Source organism: Aquarana catesbeiana, linkage group LG06, assembly GCF_042186555.1.
Source record: "Aquarana catesbeiana isolate 2022-GZ linkage group LG06, ASM4218655v1, whole genome shotgun sequence".
NCBI classification, from domain to species: Eukaryota; Metazoa; Chordata; class Amphibia; order Anura; family Ranidae; genus Aquarana; species Aquarana catesbeiana.
In genome coordinates, this window is record NC_133329.1 from 410,788,157 (window position 1) to 410,813,756 (window position 25,600).

The 25,600-nt window shown below is 46.0% G+C and overlaps 1 protein-coding gene across 3 annotated transcripts in view; it reads right to left on the reverse strand.

The window, feature by feature from the left end:
• MYLK (myosin light chain kinase) overlaps window positions 1–25,600 on the reverse strand; it is a 270,170-nt gene that overhangs the window by 12,866 nt on the left and 231,704 nt on the right. For all 3 annotated transcript variants that reach the window (XM_073634487.1, XM_073634486.1, XM_073634488.1), the window contains 3 exons: window positions 18,524–18,727; window positions 13,368–13,585; window positions 5,339–5,462 (listed from right to left, as the gene is read on the reverse strand). In XM_073634487.1, the coding sequence (XP_073490588.1) occupies window positions 5,339–5,462; window positions 13,368–13,585; window positions 18,524–18,727 (546 nt within the window). The remainder of the gene's footprint in view (window positions 1–5,338; window positions 5,463–13,367; window positions 13,586–18,523; window positions 18,728–25,600) is intronic.

Genomic DNA, 25,600 nt, shown 5'->3' on the forward strand with positions numbered 1-25,600 from the left:
ACATTTTGCTGAATCTCTGTGGATCAGCACTGCTTGGACCTAGAAGAAGAAGGAGTTCAACCCCCAAAAGCCTGTCCTGAAAATCTGTCTGATAATGAAAATATAGAAACTATCAAATAATACTCAAAATGAGTTTGTACAAGATACAGCAATCCCTCAACCAGCCACCAGATGGCAGCACATGAGAACATACACTACAGTATATCCATTGCTAACAGCATGGATGAGTTGCAGTAGTAAAACACACATCAAAAACGCACCAAGTTACGCTGCAGCTGCACTACAAAATCGCACTACATTAGTGTGAGTTTACACTTATAAAGTTGCTGTGTATATATATATATATATATATATATACACATACATACATACACACACACTATATATATATATTTTTTTCAGGTACTTATATAGCGCCATCAATTTACACAGTGCTTTACATATACATTGTACATTCACATCAGTCCCTACTCTCAAGGAGCTTACAATCTAAGGTCCCTAACTCACATTCATACATACTAGGGACAATTTAGACAGGATCCAATGAACCTACCAGCATGTCTTTGGAGTGTGGGAGGAAACCGGAGTACCCGGAGGAAACCCGCGCAGGCACAGGGAGAACATGAAAACTCCAGGCAGGTAGTGTTATGGTTGGGATTCGAACCAGCGACGCTTCTTACTGCTAGGCGAGAGTACTACCCACTACACCACTGTGCCGTGTATATATATATATATATATAATACACATACACACAGAGACAGTGAAATTCATTGACATAAAAAAGAGAACATCCAATTAAATCATTTGGGGTTGCCAACATCCCTTGTGCAGTCAAGTTGGAGAAGAAAATACCCCCCAAGAAACTGGGACTTTAACAGCAACAATATAAATTGTATTAAATAAATATACATATATACAACTTGGAAACATCAAACCAATAAAAGGATGACAATAATGATGAATTCCCATAGAGTCCAGACAGACCGACGCGTTTCAGGACACAACGGACCCTTCATCAGGGGAAAGAGTCAGGAAGGAATCACACTGTGACACAGTCTACACAGCGTGGTTCCTTCCTGACTCTTTCCCCTGACGAAGGGACGCTTGTGCCCTGAAACGCGCCGGACTGTCTGGACTCTATGGGAATTCATCATTATTATCATCCTTTTATTGATTTGATGTTTCCAAGTTGTATATATGTATATTTATTTAATAAAATTTGTATTTTTGTATATTGTTGCTGTTAAAGTCCCAGTTTCTTGGGGGGTATTTTCTTCTCCAAAGGAAGATTGATTGAGGTGTACTAAGGGTTATTATGGGGTAATGAATATTTTTTACATGTGAGGCTCCTTTATCTGATCTATGTGGAGATGGAAGGACAGTCCAATGATCTGCACATAATACAATAATACAATGTAACAATATTATTACTACAATGTATTTCTTTATAGAGAATAAAAGAGAACCGAGATATAGACTAGAACCCGGAGATTTTAGGAAGTAAAGCAGCTGATGAGGAAGCCCGAGGTGTATGAGGAGTGCCCAGAGTACGAAGATGAAGTTCCGTATAATAATTTTGCTGGGTGCGGGATATACATATATTATATAAACGATGGTTCCAGCACCCTGTAATACTTCACACCATTCTGTGTTAAACGTATGTTTTTGGGAGGCTGTGTAACCTCCCTCCAAAGGCGAGTAACTGGCTATAGCTGGAGGAGGTATTATGGGTTTTGTGACAGACCCAACCAGGACAGGAGCTTTTAGAGGGGACTGCAGGGTGGCCTCTTGCCTACTGACTATGAGCCCCGGCTTGTGAAGGGGCTCTATTCTTCAGAGGTGTGTGCCGTGGAGTGTTCTTGCTTTGGATTCGGGTCCATGTCCCCCTAAAATTAAATTAAGTTATAAATTGATTTGCATTTTAATGAGTGAAATAATTATTTGACCCCTTCGCAAAACATGACTTAGTAGTTGGTGGAGAAACCCTTGTTGGCGATCACAGAGATCAGACGTTTCTTGGAGTTGGCCTCCAGGTTTGCACACATCTCAGGAGGGATTTTGTCCTCTTTGCAGATCCTCTCCTCTCTCTCTTGGTAACTCGAACCTTCAGCTCCCTCCACATATTTTCTATAGGATTAAGGTCTGGAGACAGGCTTAGGCCACTCCAGGACCTTAATGTGCTTCTTCTTGAGCCACTTCTTTGTTGCCTTGGCCGTGTGTTTTGGGTCATTATCATACTGGAAGACCCATCCAGAACCCATTTCCAATGCCCTGGCTGAGGGAAGGAGGCTCTCACCCAAGATTTGATGGTACATGGCCCCGTCCATTGTCCCTTTGATGCGGTGAAGTTGTCCTGTCCTCTTAGCAGAAAAACACCCCCAAAGCATAATGTCTCCACCTCCATGTATGATGGTGGGGGATGGTGTTCTTGGGGTCATAGGCAGCATTCCTCGTCCTCCAAACACAGCAAGTTGAGTTGATGCCAAAAGAGCTCGATTTTGGTCTCCTCTGACAACACTTTCCCCCAGTTCTCCTCTGAATCATTCAGATGTTCATTAGTAATCTTCAGATGGACCTGTACATGTGATTTCCTGAGCAGGGGGACCTTGCAGGTGCTGCAGGATTTCAGTCCTTCACGGTGTAGTGTGTTACCGATTGTTTTCTTGGTGACTATGGTCCCAGCTGAGATCATTGACAAGATTCTCCTGTGTAGTTCTGGGCTGATTCCTCACCGTTATCATGATCATTGAACCTCCACCAGGTGAGACCTTCCATGGAGCCCCAGACTGAGGGAGATTGACAGTTATTTTGTGTTTCTTCCATTTGAGAATATTCCCAACTGTTGTCACCCTCTCACCAAGCTGCTTGGCGATAGTCTTGTAGAACATTCCAGCCTTGTGTAGGTCTACAATCTTGTCCCCGACATCCTTGGACAGCTCTTTGGTCTTGGCCATGGTGGAGAGATTGGAATCTGATTGATTCTGTGGACAGGTGTCTTTTATACAGGTAACAAGCTGAGATTAGGAGCACTCCTTTTAAAAGAGTACTCCTAATCTCAGCTCCTTACCTGTATAGAAGACACCTGGGAGACAGAAATCTTGCTGATTGATAGGGGATCAAATACTTATTTCACTTATTAAAATGCAAATCAATTTATAACTTTTTTGAAATGCGTTTTTTTCTGGATATTTTTGTTTGTTATTGTGTATCTCACTGTTATAATAAACCGACCATTAAAACTATAGACTGATCATTTCATCGTCAGCGGGCGAACGTACAAAATCAGCAGGGGGTCAAATACTTTTTTTCCCTCACTGTAACAAGATACAATTATCTGAGAATTTAGTGAATCGGTTTCCATCTATATGGATACAATGTACAGTCAGGTCCATAAATATTGGGACATCTACACAATTCTAATCTTTTTGGCTCTATACACCACCACAATGAATTTGAAATGAAACGAACAAGATGTGCTTGAACTGCAGACTTTCAGCTTTAATTTGAGGGTATTTACATCCAAATCAGGTGAACGGTGTAGGAATTACAACAGTTTGTATATGTGCCTCCCACTTTTTAAGGGACAAAAAGTAATGGGACAGATTAACAATCATCCATCAAAATTTCACTTTTTAATACTTGGTTGCAAATCCTTTGCAGTCAATTACAGCCTGAAGTCTGGAACACATAGACATCACCAGACGCTGGGTTTCATCCCAGGTGATGCTCTGCCAGGCCTCTACTGCAACTGTCTTCAGTTCCTGCTTGTTCTTGGGGCATTTTCCCTTCAGTTTTGTCTTCAGCAAGTGAAATGCATGCTCAATCGGATTCAGGTCAGGTGATTGACTTGGCCATTGCATAACATTCCACTTCTTTCCCTTAAAAAACTCTTTGGTTGCTTTCGCAGTATGCTTCAGGTCATTGTCCATCTGCACTGTGAAGCGCCGTCCAATGAGTTCTGAAGCATTTTGCTGAATATGAGCAGATAATATTGCCCGAAACACTTCAGAATTCATCCTGTTGCTTTTGTCAGCCGTCACATCATCAATAAATACAAGAGAACCAGTTCCATTGGCAGCCATACATGCCCACGCCATGACACTACCACCACCATGCTTCACTGATGAGGTGGTATGCTTTGGATCATGAGCAGTTCCTTTCCTTCTCCATACTCTTCTCCTCCCATCACTCTGGTACAAGTTGGTCTTGGTCTCATCTGTCCATAGGATGTTGTTCCAGAACTGTGAAGGCTTTTTTAGATGTTGTTTGGCAAACTCTAATCTGGCCTTCCTGTTTTTGAGGCTCACCAATGGTTTACATCTTGTGGTGAACCCTCTGTATTCACTCTGGTGAAGTCTTCTCTTGATTGTTGACTTTGACACACATACACCGACCTCCTGGAGAGTGTTCTTCATCTGGCCAACTGTTGTGAAGGGTGTTTTCTTCACCAGGGAAAGAATTCTTTGGTCATCCACCACAGTTGTTTTCTGTGGTCTTCCGGGTCTTTTGTTGTTGCTGAGCTCACCGGTGCGTTCTTTCTTTTTAAGGATGTTCCAAACAGTTGATTTGGCCACACCTAATGTTTTTGCTATCTCTCTGATGGGTTTGTTTTGTTTTTTCAGCCTAATGATGGCTTGCTTCACTGATAGTGACAGCTCTTTGGATCTCATATTGAGAGTTGACAGCAACAGATTCCAAATGGAAATAGCACACTTGAAGTGAGCTCTGGACCTTTTATCTGCTCCTTGTAAATGGGATAATGAGGGAATAACACACACCTGGCCATAGAACAGCTGAGCAGCCAATTGTCCCATTACTTTTGGTCCCTTAAAAAGTGGGAGGCACATATACAAACTGTTGTAATTCCTACACCGTTCACCTGATTTGGATGTAAATACCCTCAAATTAAAGCTGAAAGTCTGCAGTTAAAGCACATCTTGTTCGTTTCATTTCAAATCTATTGTGGTGGTGTATAGAGCCAAAAAGATTAGAATTGTGTAGATGTCCCAATATTTATGGACCTGACTGTATTTGTTGGGTGATTCTGATCCCGCCATTAATCTCGTTTCCAGAAATCGCCCCGCCTCCACCGCTCCGCATCTAATACCCATTTCTAAGGAATTAGCAGACGAGTCCCGACAGACACTGGAAACAATTTCTTGCTTGGAATGCAAAAGTAAACGGATCAAAGAGCTGCAGGACTTGGCCGGTCCGGAGATGGACAGCGGGGTGGGCACCCGGCTCTGAAGACGTGCCCGGGACAGGGGGGGGGGGGATCTGAGGAGTTTATGGGAACACAGCAAATTGCGGCATTAACCCCTTCCACACAGAACTTACAGGATGTAGCAGATGACCCCGATGCTCCACATGTCCGTGGCGTAGCCGATGGGCTCATAGTTGATCACTTCTGGGGCCACAAATTCCGGGGTCCCAAACAAGACTTTGAGGTTGGGTGTGCTCTCTGCAATAGAAAGTTACTGAGTTAATGTGAGCTCTGCAAAGTGTACCCCAATAATGTGTCCGATACAGAAAATCAGTACAAACCCCCCAATTCCAGGATATTTGGGAAATTTGAAAATTACCGAGACTCTATGATCCCCAACACCACCAAATTACACACTGACACTTGGGGGTCCCAGAACAATGGTCCAGAACAATGACACACTGACACTTGGGGGTCCAGAACAATGACACACTGACACTTGGGGGTCCAGAACAATGACACACTGACACTTGGGGGTCCAGAACAATGACACACTGACACTTGGGGGTCCAGAACAATGACACACTGACACTTGGGGGTCCAGAACAATGACACACTGACACTTGGGGGTCCCAGAACAATGACACACTGACACTTGGGGGTCCAGAACAATGACACACTGACACTTGGGGGTCCCAGAACAATGACACACTGACACTTGGGGGTCCCAGAACAATGACACACTGACACTTGGGGGTCCAGAACAATGACACACTGACACTTGGGGGTCCAGAACAATGACACACTGACACTTGGGGGTCCAGAACAATGACACACTGACACTTGGGGGTCCAGAACAATGACACCCTGACACTTGGGGGTCCCAGAACAATGACACACTGACACTTGGGGGTCCCAGAACAATGACACACTGACACTTGGGGGTCCAGAACAATGACACACTGACACTTGGGGGTCCAGAACAATGACACACTGACACTTGGGGGGGGTCCCAGAACAATGACACCCTGACACTTGGGGTCCCAGAACAATGACACACTGACACTTGGGGGTCCCAGAACAATGACACCCTGACACTTGGGGGTCCCAGAACAATGACACACTGACACTTGGGGGTCCAGAACAATGACACCCTGACACTTGGGGGTCCCAGAACAATGACACACTGACACTTGGGGGTCCCAGAACAATGACACACTGACACTTGGGGGTCCAGAACAATGACACCCTGACACTTGGGGGTCCCAGAACAATGACACACTGACACTTGGGGGTCCCAGAACAATGGTCCAGAACAATGACACACTGACACTTGGGGGTCCAGAACAATGACACACTGACACTTGGGGGGTCCCAGAACAATGACACCCTGACACTTGGGGATTAAGAACAATGACACACTGACACTTGGGGATCCCAGAACAATGACACACTGACACTTGGGGTCCCAGAACAATGACACACTGACACTTGGGGGTCCAGAACAATGACACACTGACACTTGGGGATCCCAGAACAATGACACACTGACACCTGGGGGTCCCAGAACAATGACACACTGACACTTGGGGGTCCCAGAACAATGACACACTGACACTTGGGGGTCCAGAACAATGACACACTGACACTTGGGGGTCCCAGAACAATGACACACTGACACTTGGGGGTCCCAGAACAATGACACACTGACACTTGGGGATCCCAGAACAATGACACACTGACACCTGGGGGTCCCAGAACAATGACACACTGACACTTGGGGGTCCCAGAACAATGACACACTGACACTTGGGGGTCCCAGAACAATGACACACTGACACTTGGGGGTCCCGGAACAATGACACACTGACACTTGGGGGTCCCGGAACAATGATACACTGACACTTGGGGGTCCCAGAACAATGATACCCTGACACTTGGGGGTCCCAGAACAATGATACACTGACACTTGGGGGTCCAGAACAATGGTCCAGAACAATGACACACTGACACTTGGGGGTCCAGAACAATGACACACTGACACTTGGGGGGTCCCAGAACAATGACACCCTGACACTTGGGGGTCCCAGAACAATGACACACTGACACTTGGGGGTCCCAGAACAATGGTCCAGAACAATGACACACTGACACTTGGGGGTCCAGAACAATGACACACTGACACTTGGGGGGTCCCAGAACAATGACACACTGACACTTGGGGGTCCAGAACAATGACACACTGACACTTGGGGGGTCCCAGAACAATGACACACTGACACTTGGGGATTAAGAACAATGACACACTGACACTTGGGGATCCCAGAACAATGACACACTGACACTTGGGGTCCCAGAACAATGACACACTGACACTTGGGGGTCCAGAACAATGACACACTGACACTTGGGGATCCCAGAACAATGACACACTGACACCTGGGGGTCCCAGAACAATGACACACTGACACTTGGGGGTCCCAGAACAATGACACACTGACACTTGGGGGTCCAGAACAATGACACACTGACACTTGGGGGTCCCAGAACAATGACACACTGACACTTGGGGGTCCCAGAACAATGACACACTGACACTTGGGGATCCCAGAACAATGACACACTGACACCTGGGGGTCCCAGAACAATGACACACTGACACTTGGGGGTCCCAGAACAATGACACACTGACACTTGGGGGTCCCAGAACAATGACACACTGACACTTGGGGGTCCCGGAACAATGACACACTGACACTTGGGGGTCCCGGTGTTCTGACATATAGCGTCCTCCTATCAGATAGTGTCCGCCCCGTACTGCGCAGGCGCAACGCCTGCGCAGTACGGAGCAGCAGGAGATGCCGAAAATGTCCGAAGTTGATCAGCTGACCATCAGCTGTACATGGCGCTCGGGCACCTGTTAGCGATGGCAGTGTAAGAGGGCCCCTCGCGGGCTCGCTTCGCTCGCCACGCTTCGGGCACGGCCTCGCTGCGCTCGGCAACTATTTATTCTAACTCTATGTCCACTTGGATAGTAGGGAATGATCCTGGACATAGGGTAAGAATAAATGCGCAGGCGCCGTGTACAGCTGACGATCAGCTGTTGAACTTCGGAGACTTTCGGCGTCTCGTTTGTCCTCCGTACTGCGCCTGCGCAGTACAGGGCGGACACTTCTGGATAGGGGACTGTATTCGACAAGACACCGGAACAATGATACACTGACACTTGGGGGTCCCAGAACAATGATACACTGACACTTGGGGGTCCAGAACAATGACACACTGACACTTGGGGGTCCCAGAACAATGACACACTGACACTTGGGGGTCCAGAACAATGACACACTGACACTTGGGGGGTCCCGGAACAATGACACACTGACACTTGGGGGTCCCAGAACAATGACACACTGACACTTGGGAGGTCCCGGAACACTGACACACTGACACTTGGGGGTCCCAGAACAATGACACACTGACACTTGGGGGTCCCAGAACAATGACACACTGACACTTGGGGGTCCCAGAACAATGACACACTGACACTTGGGGGTCCCAGAACAATGACACACTGACACTTGGGGATCCCAGAACAATGACACACTGACACCTGGGGGTCCCAGAACAATGACACACTGACACTTGGGGGTCCCAGAACAATGACACACTGACACTTGGGGGTCCCAGAACAATGACACACTGACACTTGGGGGTCCCAGAACAATGACACACTGACACTTGGGGGTCCCGGAACAATGACACACTGACACTTGGGGGTCCCGGAACAATGATACACTGACACTTGGGGGTCCCAGAACAATGATACACTGACACTTGGGGGTCCCAGAACAATGATACACTGACACTTGGGGGTCCCAGAACAATGATACACTGACACTTGGGGGTCCCAGAACAATGACACACTGACACTTGGGGGTCCAGAACAATGATACACTGACACTTGGGGGTCCCAGAGCAATGACACACTGACACTTGGGGGTCCCAGAACTATGACACACTGACACTTGGGGGTCCCAGAACAATGACACACTGACACTTGGGGGTCCAGAACAATGACACACTGACACTTGGGGGGTCCCGGAACAATGACACACTGACACTTGGGGGTCCCAGAACAAGGACATACTGACACTTGGGGTTCCAGAACTATGACACACTGACACTTGGGAGGTCCCGGAACACTGACACACTGACACTTGGGGGTCCCAGAACAATGACACACTGACACTTGGGGGTCCCAGAACAATGACACACTGACACTTGGGGGTCCCAGAACAATGACACACTGACACTTGGGGGTCCCAGAACAATGACACACTGACACTTGGGGGTCCCAGAACAATGACACACTGACACTTGGGGGTCCCAGAACAATGACACACTGACACTTGGGGGTCTCAGAACAATGACACACTGACACTTGGGGGTCCGGAACAATGACACCCTGACACTTGGGGGTCCAGAACAATGACACACTGACACTTGGGGTCCCAGAACAATGACACCCTGACACTTGGGGGTCCCAGAACAATGACACACTGACACTTGGGGGTTACAGAACAATGACACACTGACACTTGGGGGTCCCAGAACAATGACACACTGACACTTGGGGGCCCCAGAACAATGACACACTGACACTTGGGGGTCCAGAACAATGACACACTGACACTTGGGGGTCCCAGAACAATGACACACTGACACTTGGGGGTCCCAGAACAATGACACACTGACACTTGGGGGTCCGGAACAATGACACCCTGACACTTGGGGGTCCAGAACAATGACACACTGACACTTGGGGTCCCAGAACAATGACACCCTGACACTTGGGGGTCCCAGAACAATGACACACTGACACTTGGGGGTTCCAGAACAATGACACACTGACACTTGGGGGTTCCAGAACAATGACACACTGACACTTGGGGGTCCCAGAACAATGACACACTGACACTTGGGGGTCCCAGAATAATGACACACTGACACTTGGGGGTCCCAGAACAATGACACACTGACACTTGGGGATCCCAGAACAATGACACACTGACACCTGGGGGTCCCAGAACAATGACACACTCACACTTGGGGGTCCAGAACAATGATACACTGACACTTGGGGGTCCCAGAACAATGATACACTGACACTTGGGGGTCCCAGAACAATGACACACTGACACTTGGGGGTCCAGAACAATGATACACTGACACTTGGGGGTCCCAGAGCAATGACACACTGACACTTGGGGGTCCCAGAACTATGACACACTGACACTTGGGGGTCCCAGAACAATGACACACTGACACTTGGGGGTCCAGAACAATGACACACTGACACTTGGGGGGTCCCGGAACAATGACACACTGACACTTGGGGGTCCCAGAACAAGGACATACTGACACTTGGGGTTCCAGAACTATGACACACTGACACTTGGGAGGTCCCGGAACACTGACACACTGACACTTGGGGGTCCCAGAACAATGACACACTGACACTTGGGGGTCCCAGAACAATGACACACTGACACTTGGGGGTCCCAGAACAATGACACACTGACACTTGGGGGTCCCAGAACAATGACACACTGACACTTGGGGGTCCCAGAACAATGACACACTGACACTTGGGGGTCCCAGAACAATGACACACTGACACTTGGGGGTCTCAGAACAATGACACACTGACACTTGGGGGTCCGGAACAATGACACCCTGACACTTGGGGGTCCAGAACAATGACACACTGACACTTGGGGTCCCAGAACAATGACACCCTGACACTTGGGGGTCCCAGAACAATGACACACTGACACTTGGGGGTTACAGAACAATGACACACTGACACTTGGGGGTCCCAGAACAATGACACACTGACACTTGGGGGCCCCAGAACAATGACACACTGACACTTGGGGGTCCAGAACAATGACACACTGACACTTGGGGGTCCCAGAACAATGACACACTGACACTTGGGGGTCCCAGAACAATGACACACTGACACTTGGGGGTCCGGAACAATGACACCCTGACACTTGGGGGTCCAGAACAATGACACACTGACACTTGGGGTCCCAGAACAATGACACCCTGACACTTGGGGGTCCCAGAACAATGACACACTGACACTTGGGGGTTCCAGAACAATGACACACTGACACTTGGGGGTTCCAGAACAATGACACACTGACACTTGGGGGTCCCAGAACAATGACACACTGACACTTGGGGGTCCCAGAATAATGACACACTGACACTTGGGGGTCCCAGAACAATGACACACTCACACTTGGGGGTCCAGAACAATGACACACTGACACTTGGGGGTCCCAGAACAATGACACACTGACACTTGGGGGTCCCGGAACAATGACACACTGACACTTGGGGGTCCCAGAACAATGACACACTGACACTTGGGGGCCCCAGAACAATGACACACTCACACTTGGGGGTCCAGAACAATGACACACTGACACTTGGGGGTCCCAGAACAATGACACACTGACACTTGGGGGTCCCGGAACAATGACACACTGACACTTGGGGGTCCCAGAACAATGACACACTGACACTTGGGGGTCCCGGAACAATGACACACTGACACTTGGGGGTCCCAGAACAATGACACACTGACACTTGGGGGTCCCAGAACAATGACACACTGACACTTGGGGGTCCCAGAACAATGACACACTGACACTTGGGGGTCCCAGAACAATGACACACTGACACTTGGGGGTCCCAGAACAATGACACACTGACACTTAGGGGTCCCAGAACAATGACACTGAGGGGGGACAGTGACACATTTGGAGTCGGGGGCCGCGGAGCTCTAAGACAAGTTTGCGGAAAGAAGAAAGTTGTGAAGAGTTAACAGAAGAATCTCCTGCGGGCCGTTTATCTGGATGAAGTTTACAGGAGACATTAAACAGACCAAAAAAGGGCAGAAATCAAATCCCATGACTTGGAGAAGAATGTCCGACCATAATAAGAACCCTAATGAGCCGTGCGGAGGAGGGGGGGGGGGTCAGGAGCGGATCTGAAGATGGGTCTTGTGATTAGATGATCTGCAGTTTATGGGATGTCTATAAAACCTGCGTATTGCGGAATACAGACAATGTACGCGGAACGTCCCGTCCTCCACACTTCTTCACCATTTAATCTTTATGGGGGTTAGAGGGGAACAGATCATGGAAATGTCTGATTGGGGGTCCTCCAATTCTGGGATCACCCCGTACAAGGTGCAATGGCGCGCACCCCGTGTTCCCGCACGTCACGTGTAGGATGATCATTTCAATGGGCTGTCCTACACATGAAAATTCCCTGACCCTTTTCCAAAAGCATCTGGTGTTCTCTGTGGCCCCCATAGGTGTGGGCACCCCCTAACCACCCTGTGTGGCCCAGACTGCCCTTGTTTCCCCCAATGCATTTTGTTTACCAGCCCCCTCCTTTTCTAAATAAACACAATGAGTGGGTGGTACTGATCACTCACTGTGTTCATTCATAACTGAAGCATAATAAACTGATTACTAGGCTTCAGTTTGTGAATGAACAGGAAGCCGCTCAGCACAGAGCAGTTTCCATTCATCCACTGTCCAGTGCATCTGAGGCTGCAGAGAAAGGGAATGGGGGATCCCTGTCCTCAATCCCTTTCTTTCTCTCAAAAGTGAGCGGGTTTGAGCTTTGGGGTGCGCACCCTGATGCAATAGGCTGCGCACAGCTATGGTGGCCCCATTGGAAAGATTTCTCCCTAACTTCCTGTCTCTGTGACAACATGCTACCAGTTTCAGAAAGTCTCAAAGAGCGACATAGGCAGCAATAAAATACCCCCTTTTTTTTTTTGTAGACCGGGGAGGTTTAGAACCCCTGGCAGGTTTTTATTGCTTTCTGTGTCCCCATTGTAGATTTTCACTCACTTCCTATCCTGATAACGTTATTTCACTTTTATACCCTACTGTATTTATTGCAATATGTCTCCATTTTAAATTCATTTTCGTATTCGGATAATTCGTTTCGTTTTTATTTATTCTGGATTCGTTGAAATTCAATATTATTAGGATTCGTCGATTCTGAGTACTCCGAATTTCGATTCATAACGTAATGAATGGCATGTGTCTACTTGGACGCGCACAGTACCTAGTCTCCTGGCCAGGCCGAAGTCGATGAGTTTGATTTTGGTTCCGGTCTTGTTGACGCACATGATGTTCTCGGGCTTCAGGTCCAGGTGGACGATCCCCTTCTTGTGGATGAACTCCACCCCCTCCGAGATCTGCTTCATGTATTTAATGACTTCTCTTTCCGTCAGCTCGAAATCCTCATCGATGATTCGCTCGAACAACTCGCCGCCGGACACCCTGAAACGTGAAAACCCGACAATCATCAGAACCCGCCATAGACGGAAAAAAATGAGATAAAATCCGGCAAACGCACTTCGCAAATGTCTGTCACCAAAACTCATTTATTGCGAGGAATGCCCCATTTACATTTGTGCTAGGGGTGCACCGGTACCATTTTTTTTTACAACGAGCACCGATACTTTTTTTTTCTTAGTACTCGCCGATACCAATTAGCGATCCCGACCGCAACTGTTTTGTTTTAACTTCAGCTGTCAGCAATGGTACAAAGCATTGAAACGTTATTTACAAAATAATTTTTTTTTTTTTTTTAATTTAGTGCTTTTTCAATGTGAAATGTGTAAATATATGTTAACCTCCTTTGCGGTTTTCCTGAGTGTGGCTCGGGGTTAAATTTCAGCACCAATAGCGCTAACCCCGAGCCACACTCGGGATCGCATTGCAGGATCCTGGTGCGGCGTTACTTACCTTGTCCCCAGGATCCTGCGATGTCCCCCCCCCCCCCCCCGCTGTGTCTGGGGGCTCCGTCCTCTGCCCCGAAGTCTTGTGTGCCGGGCTCCGTTCCCTGCGAGCGTCGCAACGCACGGGGGCGGAGCCTGGCAGCAAATTCAAAAAAGTGAAAATTCATAAGACATACAGTACTGTAATATCACAGATTACATTACTGTATGAAATCATTTCACATCCTTTTTGTCCCCAGTGCCCTGCATGCAGTTTTATATTATATATACTGTTTTTTCTGCCTGGAAACTGGAGATTGTCCATAGCAACCAAAAAGCGTGTCCCTTTACGTCAAAAGTGGTTTTAGACCATCTAGAAAACAGCGATAGTAAATTAGAACACTTGCAGAATTAAGCGATAGTGAATCATGGGGAAAATAATTTTATTATGATTATATTATTATTTTTTTATAATTATTTATATTTATTTATTATATTATAATTTATGATTTTGTGTTTCAAGCTTCATCATACCCGGGATGTCTACTAGACTCTTGGCAGACAGATATAAGTGAGTTATTGCTAAGAATTACAGGCCTACAATATAAAACGCCAAATTTCTATGCAAAACGCAAAAATCTGAAATAATCATACCGCCTGGGAGGTTAATATATATGTGTAAAAACATTCACTAACAAAGCAAACAAAAAAAAGTTTTAATCGTTTATCGTTTATAAAAATAGACGTGAAAAAAAAACAAAAAAAAAACAGGAAAATAATTAAATGGAGGAGAATAGGGAGGTAATTAAGACTGATTAGAGTAAATGAAGGGATAATAAGGGGTTAAACAGAGGAACATTTGTTCATCCCTTTGATCTGCAGATGAAGAAACAGAAAGATACAAAAAGAAACAATGTTTCTTTTTATTTTAGTGTTTCAGTGCTGAGCAATGTTGGTAATAAACATTGCCGGCTGCTTTTTTTTTTTTTTTTGAACGGCTCCAATTACCGGATTTCTTTAACACCCGGAAGACCCCACTGACAGCTCAAAGAACCGAGCCTGAAAGTATCGGTTTCAGGTATTGGTGCATTTTCACGAGTACCGATACTTGTGCAAATACTCGGTATCGGCACCAATACTAGTTTCGGTGCAACAAAGTCGCAGCCCATTCTTTTCAATGGCACCTCTTCCATTCGGTGCGACTTGGATCCATTGAGTGTAAAGTGACAACAAAGTCACGCCCCAAAGTTACACTGGAAATCGTGCGACTTTGGAGAGGCGCTAATGTGAATGGAGCCTAAATTAGGAAATGGGTGACTGAATCAGTTCAGTTCAGAGGTCAGTTTAGCAGAAATGCCTTAGAGGGCAATTTTAATAATTCGGGTCAGTTTTTTTTTTTTTGTTTTTAACTGTATATATTTCTTAAACTTTTGTTTAGTATCTGTTTTATACTTACCCAAAATATTTGTTTTATAAATAAGTATTTAATACATGACCAAGAATTCCCGGAGCACTACATTCACTTTTTCCACATTTTAACAAAACATTTTTCACTTTGTTTAAAAAAAAAAAAAAAGTGTCATTTTCTTTTTTTTTTTCTTTTTTTTATTTATTTATTTTTTAACCCTGACCATAATAAATAAAGGGAACCCGTACAAAGCTATAAATTCCATTCCCAGTTGTATTGCAATGAATAGACATTTCAGAAAAAAAGAAAAAGGGCCTCCAAGCTGTTTGCACAAACCTGTCATTACTGACCCTTGTGTCAATGATGATGGATTTGTATCAGGGCCACAAATTTTAGATCACCTCCCAACTGGTGAGCTGAGAATTCAGATATTGATCAAATAAGGATGTTCCCGCCCCTTCCCGATAAGAAAGGGGCGGGAACAACTGTCTGGCTTTAGCGCCACTTTAAATACCTAAATTAGGAAAATTCCACACTATGGCCACTAGGTGGAGCTGAAAATGATATGAGATAAATGTATTAGGCTAGATACAGGATTATTATGCATGACATCATTCTCTGTGTGTGTGTGATGTCATTGCATGACCTCTTCCTCGGGTCAGATCAGCCCTCGGTCAATGATTAATTAAAAGACATTCGATCAGCTGCCACAAATAATCCCATATTTTGTGTAATACATTTATCTCCTAAGATCATCAGCTCCATCTAGTGGCCATAATGCACCACTTTAAATACCTAAATTAGGAAAATACCACATCATGGCCACTAGATGGAGCTGACAATCATAGAAGATAAATGGATTAGGCTAGATACAGGATTATTCATGACAGTTAAGTGAATTAAATCTGTCCTAAAGAGATTGTAAAGGTAAATAATAAAAATAAAAATATGTCTACACTTACCTGCTCTGTGCAATGGAACTGCACAGAGCATCTGTGAACCTCTTCTTCTCGGTTCCCTCGCCCGTGCTCCTGGCCCCTCCTCTCTGTCTAGTGCCCACCCCCCTCCATGGGAAGCCAGTTCCTATGGGGGGCACTCATGTGTGTGCTCGCTCCCAAGCCCCACTGCTGCATCCATTGACACAGAAAGCAGGACTCAGGCCCCGCCCCCTTATCCCTCATCACTGGCTTTGATTGACAGCAGTGAGAGCCAATGGCTCAAGGTGCCCCAGCAAAGCCAGAGAGGGGGAAAAATGAATCCGAAGAAGTGCACGGCGCTGGATCGAATGAGGGCTCAGGTAAATAAAATTAAAAAAGGGGAGGGGTGATGCTGACCCCTAAATATTTTGCACCTTAATGCAAGGAAATGCATAAAGGTAAAAAAAAGTTTAGGCTTTAGAGCCACTTTAAATACCTAAATTAGGAAAATACCACAATATGGCCACTAGATGGAGCTGAAAACTATACGAGATAAATGTATTAGGCTAGATACAGGATCATGCATGACATTGTTCTCTGTGTGTGTGATGTCATTGCATGACCTCTTCCTCGGGTCAGATCAGCCCCCCGGTCAATGATTAGTTAAAAGGCATTCTCTCAGCTGCCACAAATAATCCCATATTTTGTGTAATACATGTGAGATACTGCATTGTGGCCACTAGATGGAGCTGATGATCTTAGGAGATCTAAGATTATCAGCTCCATCTAGTGGCCACAATGCAGTACTTGCTTTACATACCTAAATTAGAAAAAAACACCACATTACGGCCACTAGATGGAGCTGATGATCACAGGAGATAAATGTATTACACAAAATATAAAATTGTTAGCGGCAGCTGAGAGAACGCCTTTTAATTAATCAATGACCGGGGGGCTGAGCGGACCAGAGGAAGAGGTCATGCAATGACATCACACACAGAGAACACTGTCATGAATGATCCTTTATCTAAGCTTATCACATGTATTTTACATCAATTTTCAGCTCCACCTAGTGGCCATAATGGAGTATTTTCCCAATTTAGGTATTTAAGGCAAGTACTTAGGTATTTATGGCCACTAGGTGGAGCTGATAGGTGGAGCACATTTAAAAAATGTGATGAATATTTCTTTATAATAATCCATTGATCTTCACAGAAATTATTTATATATTAATAGACCCCCTTAGTCACCTAGCGTGTTCCCACCACCCTTGTAAAGTAGGATTTTTTTCATTTACATATTAAAAACATGACCCAGTCAAGGTTGCTTTATTTTATTTATTTTTTTCTATTTTAGAAATATTCAAAAACTGACAGCACTGATTTGGATGTATAGGTAGGACTGGACAGGGGAGGATTAAATGAATAATCCAACCAAAACTTTTTTTTTTTTTTTTCTTTTTTTTTCTTTATTTTTTTTTTAGTCTTATCTGCGACTTTGGTATTGAGCCCCCATCCCTGAATCCTAAGAGTGTAAGCTCTTCGGGCACCTTTTCCTACAGTGCATTCTCCATGTATTCCCCTAGGGGGCAGTGACTCCACAACACCGAGACCATAAAGCCCCCTCACATAGCAGATCTGTTAGAGCCAGGGCGGGGGGGGGGGGGGGGGCAGGAGGGGCAGCTGCCCTGGGCGCAATGGTTTATTGCAGGGATGTGGGCAGCCCTGACCCTAAACCCCAAGGGAAAGGGGGGGGGGGCACAGTTTGGCATATTTGCCCTGGGCACTGGATGGTCTTGTCCCCACACTGGTTAGAGAAGTAAAAAGAATGGCGGAGAATGTCCCCGGATCGATCACAGACTGCCTTATGATTGGCCAGTTATCCTCCCCAATCTACACCATCCGAAGCTAAAGGAAAAAAAAGCGGTTTTGGCCCGAGTGCCGCGGTAATCACCAATAAAAGACGGAACGTTAAACATCCATCCGGCTCCCGGATCTCTCTGTATATAAAGCGCAGAAAATGCTGCGACGGCCAATTAGACTTTTTATATTATTTCCTTTTATTACTTCCACATGGAGACTAATAAAAACGTCAGACGGGACGGCCTGAGCAGCGCGCTGTGTGATGTCATCCAGCAGACACAATCTGATTGGCCGACGAAGCTTATACTCACAGTTCCAGAACCATCACCATGTCGGCTTTGGATTCAAAGGCGTCTATGCACTGGACCAGCTTGGGGTGGTGCAGGTCGTTCATGATTTCGATCTCCTGCCGGATCCCCTCCTTGTCCTTGGCGGAGTACGCCTTGAAGAACTTTCCCGCCCAAACCTTCTTCGTCTTCTTATCCACCAACCGGAAGACTTGTCCGAATTTACCCCTAAAAGAGGAGACAGATCACATGACCCTCAGACAACCAACCAGCACCAAGATCAATAAATTATATTATACAGGAGTGACATCACCGCTCTCCAGATATAAGATATATTATACAGGAGTGACATCACCGCTCTCCAGATATAAGATATATTATAAAGGAGTGATATCGCTGCTCTCCAGATATAAGATATATTATACAGGAGTGACATCACCGCTCTCCAGATATAAGATATATTATACAGGAGTGACATCACCACTCTCTAGATATAAGGTATATTGCAGAGCAGTGACATCAGATGCCGGTACTCCCCAGGATGGGGGTCTTGGACCTCTCTGATGATTACAGTAACTCTTTGTCTCTCTCTTGGATCTCCTCCTCATTATCTGGCACCGGGTGGTGCTGTGATCGGCACATGTGGCGGAATCTATGAGAAGAATGTGCCGCCGACATTAGGAGACAATTAGGGATTTTCCCAGCGGGATGAGGAATGGGCATCCGGATCCAAACGCTGCTCCTTCCAATCCACCGCAGGCTATTATTAGGCAGGCGGTGTAATAATTGGGGGATAATCCCCCCCGGAGCGAATGTCAGGATGGAGACGGGATTTTTTCACATGCTCTGATATTAGGAAACTCTTCCCATCCTCCACAGGGGATTCCCATCATTTCCAGGTCTCTGTCACACGGAACACTCTCATACTCTATACAGTTGTATGGGGATCTCGTTCCTTTGTCCTGGGGGGGAGGGGATAAATCACAGCAGAATTTGCCAACAAAACTTCCCACATAATAAAAACAATGAAAGCTTTGTATTGTCAGAGAAGAGCACTCAGAATTTCCTCTGACTATACAAACCAGACCTCGTATCTCTAGCTCACAAGCAGGTGACAACAGATCATCTTCTGAATTTTGGTTGGGTCGGGGGATGGGGGGAAGAGCGGGGTCACATGATAACAATGGCTTTCCATTCATGAACCGCTTGCTTACTGTTGTGATCTGTGATTGTCCCACAGCTATCACAAGGTACCTGCCTACCTGTATCATGTGATTACCTGTAGCCAATCACAACAGTAAGGAAGCGGTTCATGAATGGTTAACCCATTCATGACAGCTAAAGCAATTGCTTATGATCATCACTGTATAAGGAATTAAAATGAACGCACTATTGTGCTGAGCAAAAGTAGACAAGGTAATCTGGATGGCCGCACACCGGACAAAATAACAAGTGCCTTTATTGGTAAAAACTAGAACATGAAATGCACAAGACACTACAGCAGGAACGTACAGGAATCAGCTGACGCGTTTCACACTTATGACAAGTGCTTACTCGTAGCTGCTATTGTGCTGACTAGAACCCAATCATCATTTAATGGGGCACATAAGAGAGTGGTGGGGAACACCAGGTGAAGTGGATGAAGCTCTTCTCAGATTAGGTCATGAGATCCCAATGTACATATAAAAAAACAACACAAGAGGGCGCCTCCATCTAGGTGTAGAAATATGTGGTGTATAAATCCTTACACCTGCAGTATCTCACAAAAGTAAGTACACCCCTCACATTTGTATAAATATTTTCCTGTATCTTTTCATGTGACAACACTGAAGAAATGACACTTGTCTACAATGTAAAGTAGTGAGTGTACAGCTTGTATAACAGTGTAAATTTTCTGTCCCCTCAAAATAACTCAACACACAGCCATTAATGTCTAAACCGCTGGCAACAAAAGTCAGTACACCCCTAAGTGAAAATGTCCAAATTGGGTCCACTTAGCCATTTTCCCTCCCCGGTGTCATGTGACTCGTTAGTGTTACAAGGTCTCAGGTGTGTTAAATTTGGTGTTATCGCTCTCACTCTCTCATACTGGTCACTGGAAGTTCAACATGGCACCTCATGGCAAAGAACTCTCTGAGGATCTGAAAAAAAGAATTGTTGCTCTACATAAAGATGGCCTAGGCTATAAGAAGATTGCCAAGACCCTGAAACTGAGCTGCAGCACGGTGGCCAAGACCATACAGCGGTATAACAGGACAGGTTCCCCTCAGAACAGGCCTCACCATGGTCCACCAAAGAAGTTGAGGTCACGTGCTCAGCGTCATATCCAGAGGTTGTCTTTGGGAAATAGACGTATGAGTGCTGCCAGCATTGCTGCAGAGGTTGTAGGGGTGGGGGGTCAGCCTGTCAGTGCTCAGACCATACGCCGCACACTGCATCAAATTGGTCTGCATGGCTGTCATCCCAGAAGGAAGCCTCTTCTAAAGATGATGCACAAGAAAGACCACAAACAGTTTACTGAAGACAAGCAGACTAAGCACATGGATTACTGGAACCATGTCCTGTGGTCTGATGAGACCAAGATAAACTTATTTGGTTCAGATGGTGACAAGCGTGTGTGGGGGCAACCAGGTGAGGAGTACAAAGACAAGTGTGTCTTGTCTACAGTCAAGCATGGTGGTGGGAGTGTCATGGTCTGGGGCTGCATGAGTGCTGCCGGCACTGGGGAGCTACAGATCATTGAGGGAACCATGAATGCCAACATGTACTGTGACATACTGTAGCAGAGCATGATCCCCTCCCTTCAGAGACTGGACCGCAGGGCAGTATTCCAACATGATAACCACCCCAAACACACCTCCAAGACCACCACTGCCTTGCTAAAGAAGCTGAGGGTAAAGGTGATGGACTGGCCAAGCATGTCTCCAGACCTAAACCCTATTGATCATCTGTGGGACATCCTCAAATGGAAGGTGGAGGAGCGCAAGATCTCTAACATCCACCAGCTCTGTGATGTCATCATGGAGGAGTGGAAGAGGACTCCAGTGACAACCTGTGAAGCTCTGGTGACCTCCATGCCCAAGAGGGTTAAGGCAGTGCTGGAAAATAATGGTGGCCACACAAAATATTGACACTTTGGGCCCAATTTGGACATTTTCACTTAGGGGTGTACTGACTTTTGTTGCCAGCGGTTTAGACATTAATGGCTGTGTGTTGAGTTATTTTGAGGGGACAGCAAATTTACACTGTTATACAAGCTGTACACTCACTACTTTACATTGTAGACAAGTGTCATTTCTTCAGTGTTGTCACATGAAAAGAGAGAAGAAAAGATTTACGCAAATGTAACTGAGGGGTGTACTTACTTTTGTGAGATATTGTAGATGGTGGCGCCCTCTTGTGTTTGTTTTTTTATATGTACATTGGGATCTCATGACCTAATCTGAGAGGAGCTTCATCCACTTCACCTGGTGTTCCCCACCACTCTCCTGGCCCTCTTATGTGCCCCATTAAATGACGGTCAGGTTTTATTAAAAACCTATGGTGACACCGAGCTACTCTTATGATAGGATTAAAAAAAAAAAAAAATTGTAAAAAAAAATGAAAAAAAAGTTTAAGAAATTTAATAAAAAATGAGTTACATTTTTTTTTCTGTCACCAGTCAGTATTCCTGATCACCACCACACCAGTCATATGAGGAGGCTGTACTGCACTGGTGACGATATGTTAAAAAAAAAAAAAAAAAAATACATATTTTATTACATTTTCCAAAAAATTGTGACAAAAAAAAATGCAACTTTAAAAAAACTTGCCATTCCTCTTACTAAATACCTTAGACCACAGGTGTCAAACTGGCAGCCCTCCAGCTGTTCTGCAGAACTACAAGTCCCATGAGGCATTGCAAGGCTGGCTGTTACAAGCATGACTCTCACAGGCAGAGGCCTGATGGGACTTGTAGTTTCACAACAGCTGGAGGGCCGCCAGTTTGACACCCCCTGCCTTAGACTCTTTACAGCGGGGGTGTCCAAACTTTTTTCAAAGAGGGCCAAATTTGATGAAGTGAACATGCGTGAGGGCCGACCATTTTGCCTGACATTCTTTGAACCGTTAAAATTCGGTCTAAGTGTGTTTGTTCGAGCGCTAATAGATGGCCAACAAGAATTCTCCTGCCTTTGTGGCTGTGTGTGGTGCAGAGATGAGCTCGGGCGTGTTATTTGGATACACCGTATTTATTGGCTTATAACACGCACCTTCACTTTAGGAGGGAAGTTTCAGGAAAAAAAAACTAAATTTTAAATAAAGAACTGTGAAGCAAAATAAGGGTCAGTGCCCATCTTCCCATCTGCAGCCTCACAAGTGCCAAGAATGCAGCACCCCCATTGCCATCAGTGCAGTGCCCACCATTGCCAGGAATGCAGCACCCACCATTGCCAGGAATGCAGCACCCACCATTGCCAGAAATGCAGCACCCACCATTGCCAGGAATGCAGCACCCACCATTGCCAGGAATGCAGCACCCACCATTGCTAGCAATGCAGTACCCACCATTGCCAGGAATGCAGCCCCACGGCCCCCACCATTGCCATAAATGCAGCACCCACCATTGCCAGGGATGCAGCACCTACTATTGCCAGGAATGCAGCACCCACCATTGCCAAAAATGCAGCATCCACCATTGCCAGGAATGCAGCACCCACCATTGCCAGGAATGCAGCACCCACCATTGCCAGGAATGCAGCACCCACCATTGCCAGGAATGCAGCACCCACCATTGCCAGGAATGCAGCACCCACCATTGCCAGGAATGCAGCACCCACCATTGCCTGGAATACAGCACCCACCATTGCCTGGAATACAGCACCCACCATTGCCTGGAATACAGCACCCACCATTGCCATGAATGCAGCACCCACCATTGCCATGAATGCAGCACCCACCATTGCCAGGAATGCAGCACCCACCATTGCCAGGAATGCAGCACCCACCATTGCCAGGAATGCAGCACCCACCATTGCCAGGAATGCAGCACCCACCATTGCCAGGAATGCAGCCCCACCATTGCCAGGAATGCAGCCCCACCATTGCCATGAATGCAGCACCCAACTGCAGCCTTGGAGGGGATGGGGGGGGCGGGACAAGCGCCAAAAGATTACATACAGGAGAAACTCCTGTTTTCTCGGCGGCCTCTTTAATACAAAGTCCCGCCTCATATGATGTCCAATGGCAGCGCAGGAGACGGACTTCCTATTACAGAGGCCGCCGTGTAAACAGGAAATTCTCCTGTGTGTACGGCACTCATCCCGCCTCCTCCCTGTCCCCTCCAAGGCAGCCATCAACATGTAATCCAAAAGGAAGAGAGAAAAAAACTTGCATAGAGTGAAATCTTTAAAATCTTTATTCATAAAACCAATTTTTATAAACTCACATTTTGATTCGTCTCCACTGACACATGTATGATGTACAAAGACAAAAACCCGGGTTCGCTCCGACCAACGATTCCCGGCTGTGAGCATATTACCTATAATATATATCTACCTCTGGTGAGTTCACTTAGTACATTTGGTGGTGGATTTCACTTGTAGTGTTGTGGAAGAAAGAAGATTCACTTGAATTTTCCATATGAAGACCTTTTTTTAAAAATACAGTGCCCTGAAAAAGTATTCATACCCCTTGAAATTTTCAAAACTTTGTCATGTTACAACCAAAAATGTAAATGTATTTTATTGGGATTTTATGTGATAGACCAACACAAAGTGACACATAATTGTGAAGTGGAAGGAAAATGATAAATTACACAAATAAATATGTGAAAAGTGTGTGTGTGTGTGTGTGGGGGGGGGGGGGGGGCATTTGCATGACGCCCCCTTTAATTTGATACCCCTAACTAAAATTCTAGTTGAACCAATTGCCTTCAGAAGTCACCTAATTAGTAAATGGAGTCCACCTGTGTGTAACTTAATCTCAGTATAAATACAGCTGTTCTGTGAAGCCCTCAGAGGTTTGTTAGAGAACTTTAGTGAACAAACAGCATCATGAAGGCCAAGGAACACACCAGACAGGTCAGGGATAAAGTTGTGGAGAAGTATAAAGCAGGGTTAGGTTATAAAAAAATCTCCCAAGCTTTGAACATCTCACGGAGCTCTGTTCAATCCATCATCGGAAAATGGAAAGAGTATGGCACAACTGCAAACCTACCAAGACATGGCCGTCCACCTAAACTGACCGGCCGGGCAAGGAGAGCATTCATCAGAGAAGAACCAAGAGGTCCATGGTAACTCTGGAGGAGCTGCAGAGATCCACAGCTCAGGTGGGAGAATCTGTCCACAGGACAACTATTAGTCGTGTTCTCCACAAATCTGCCCTTTATGGAAGAGTGACAAGAAGAAAGACATTGGTGAAAGAAAGTCATAAGAAGTCCTGTTTGTAGTTTGTGAGAAGCCATGTGGAGGACACAGCAAACGTGTGGAAGAAGGTGATCTGGTCAGATGAGACTAAAATTCAACTTTTTGGCCTAAAAGCAAAACGCTATGTGTGGAGGAAAACTAGCACTGCACATCACCCTGAACACACCATCCCCACTGTGAAACATGGTGGTGGCCCATCATGTGGTGGGGATGGTTTTCTTCAGCAGGGACAGGGAAGCTGGTCGGAGTTGATGGGAAGATGGATGGAGACAAATACAGGACAATCTTAGAAGAAAACCTGTTAGAGTCTCCAAAAGACTTGAGACTGGGGCGGAGGTTCACCTTCCAGCAGGACAACGACCCGAAACATCCAGCCAGAGCTACAATGGAATGGTTTAGATCAAAGCATATTCATGTGTGTTAGAATGGCCCAGTCACAGTCCAGACCTAAATCACATTGAGAATCTGTGGAAAGACTTGAGAATTGCTGTTCACAGACGCTCTCCATCCAATCTGACAGAGCTTGAGATATTTTGCAAAGAAGAATGGGCAGAAATGTCCTCTCTAGATGTGCAAAGCTGGTAGAGACATCCTCAAACAGACTTGTAGAGAAAGGGGGTTCTACAAAGTATTGACTCCGGGGGGGCGCCATACAAATGCCCCCCCCCCCCACACTTTTCACATATTTGTATCATTT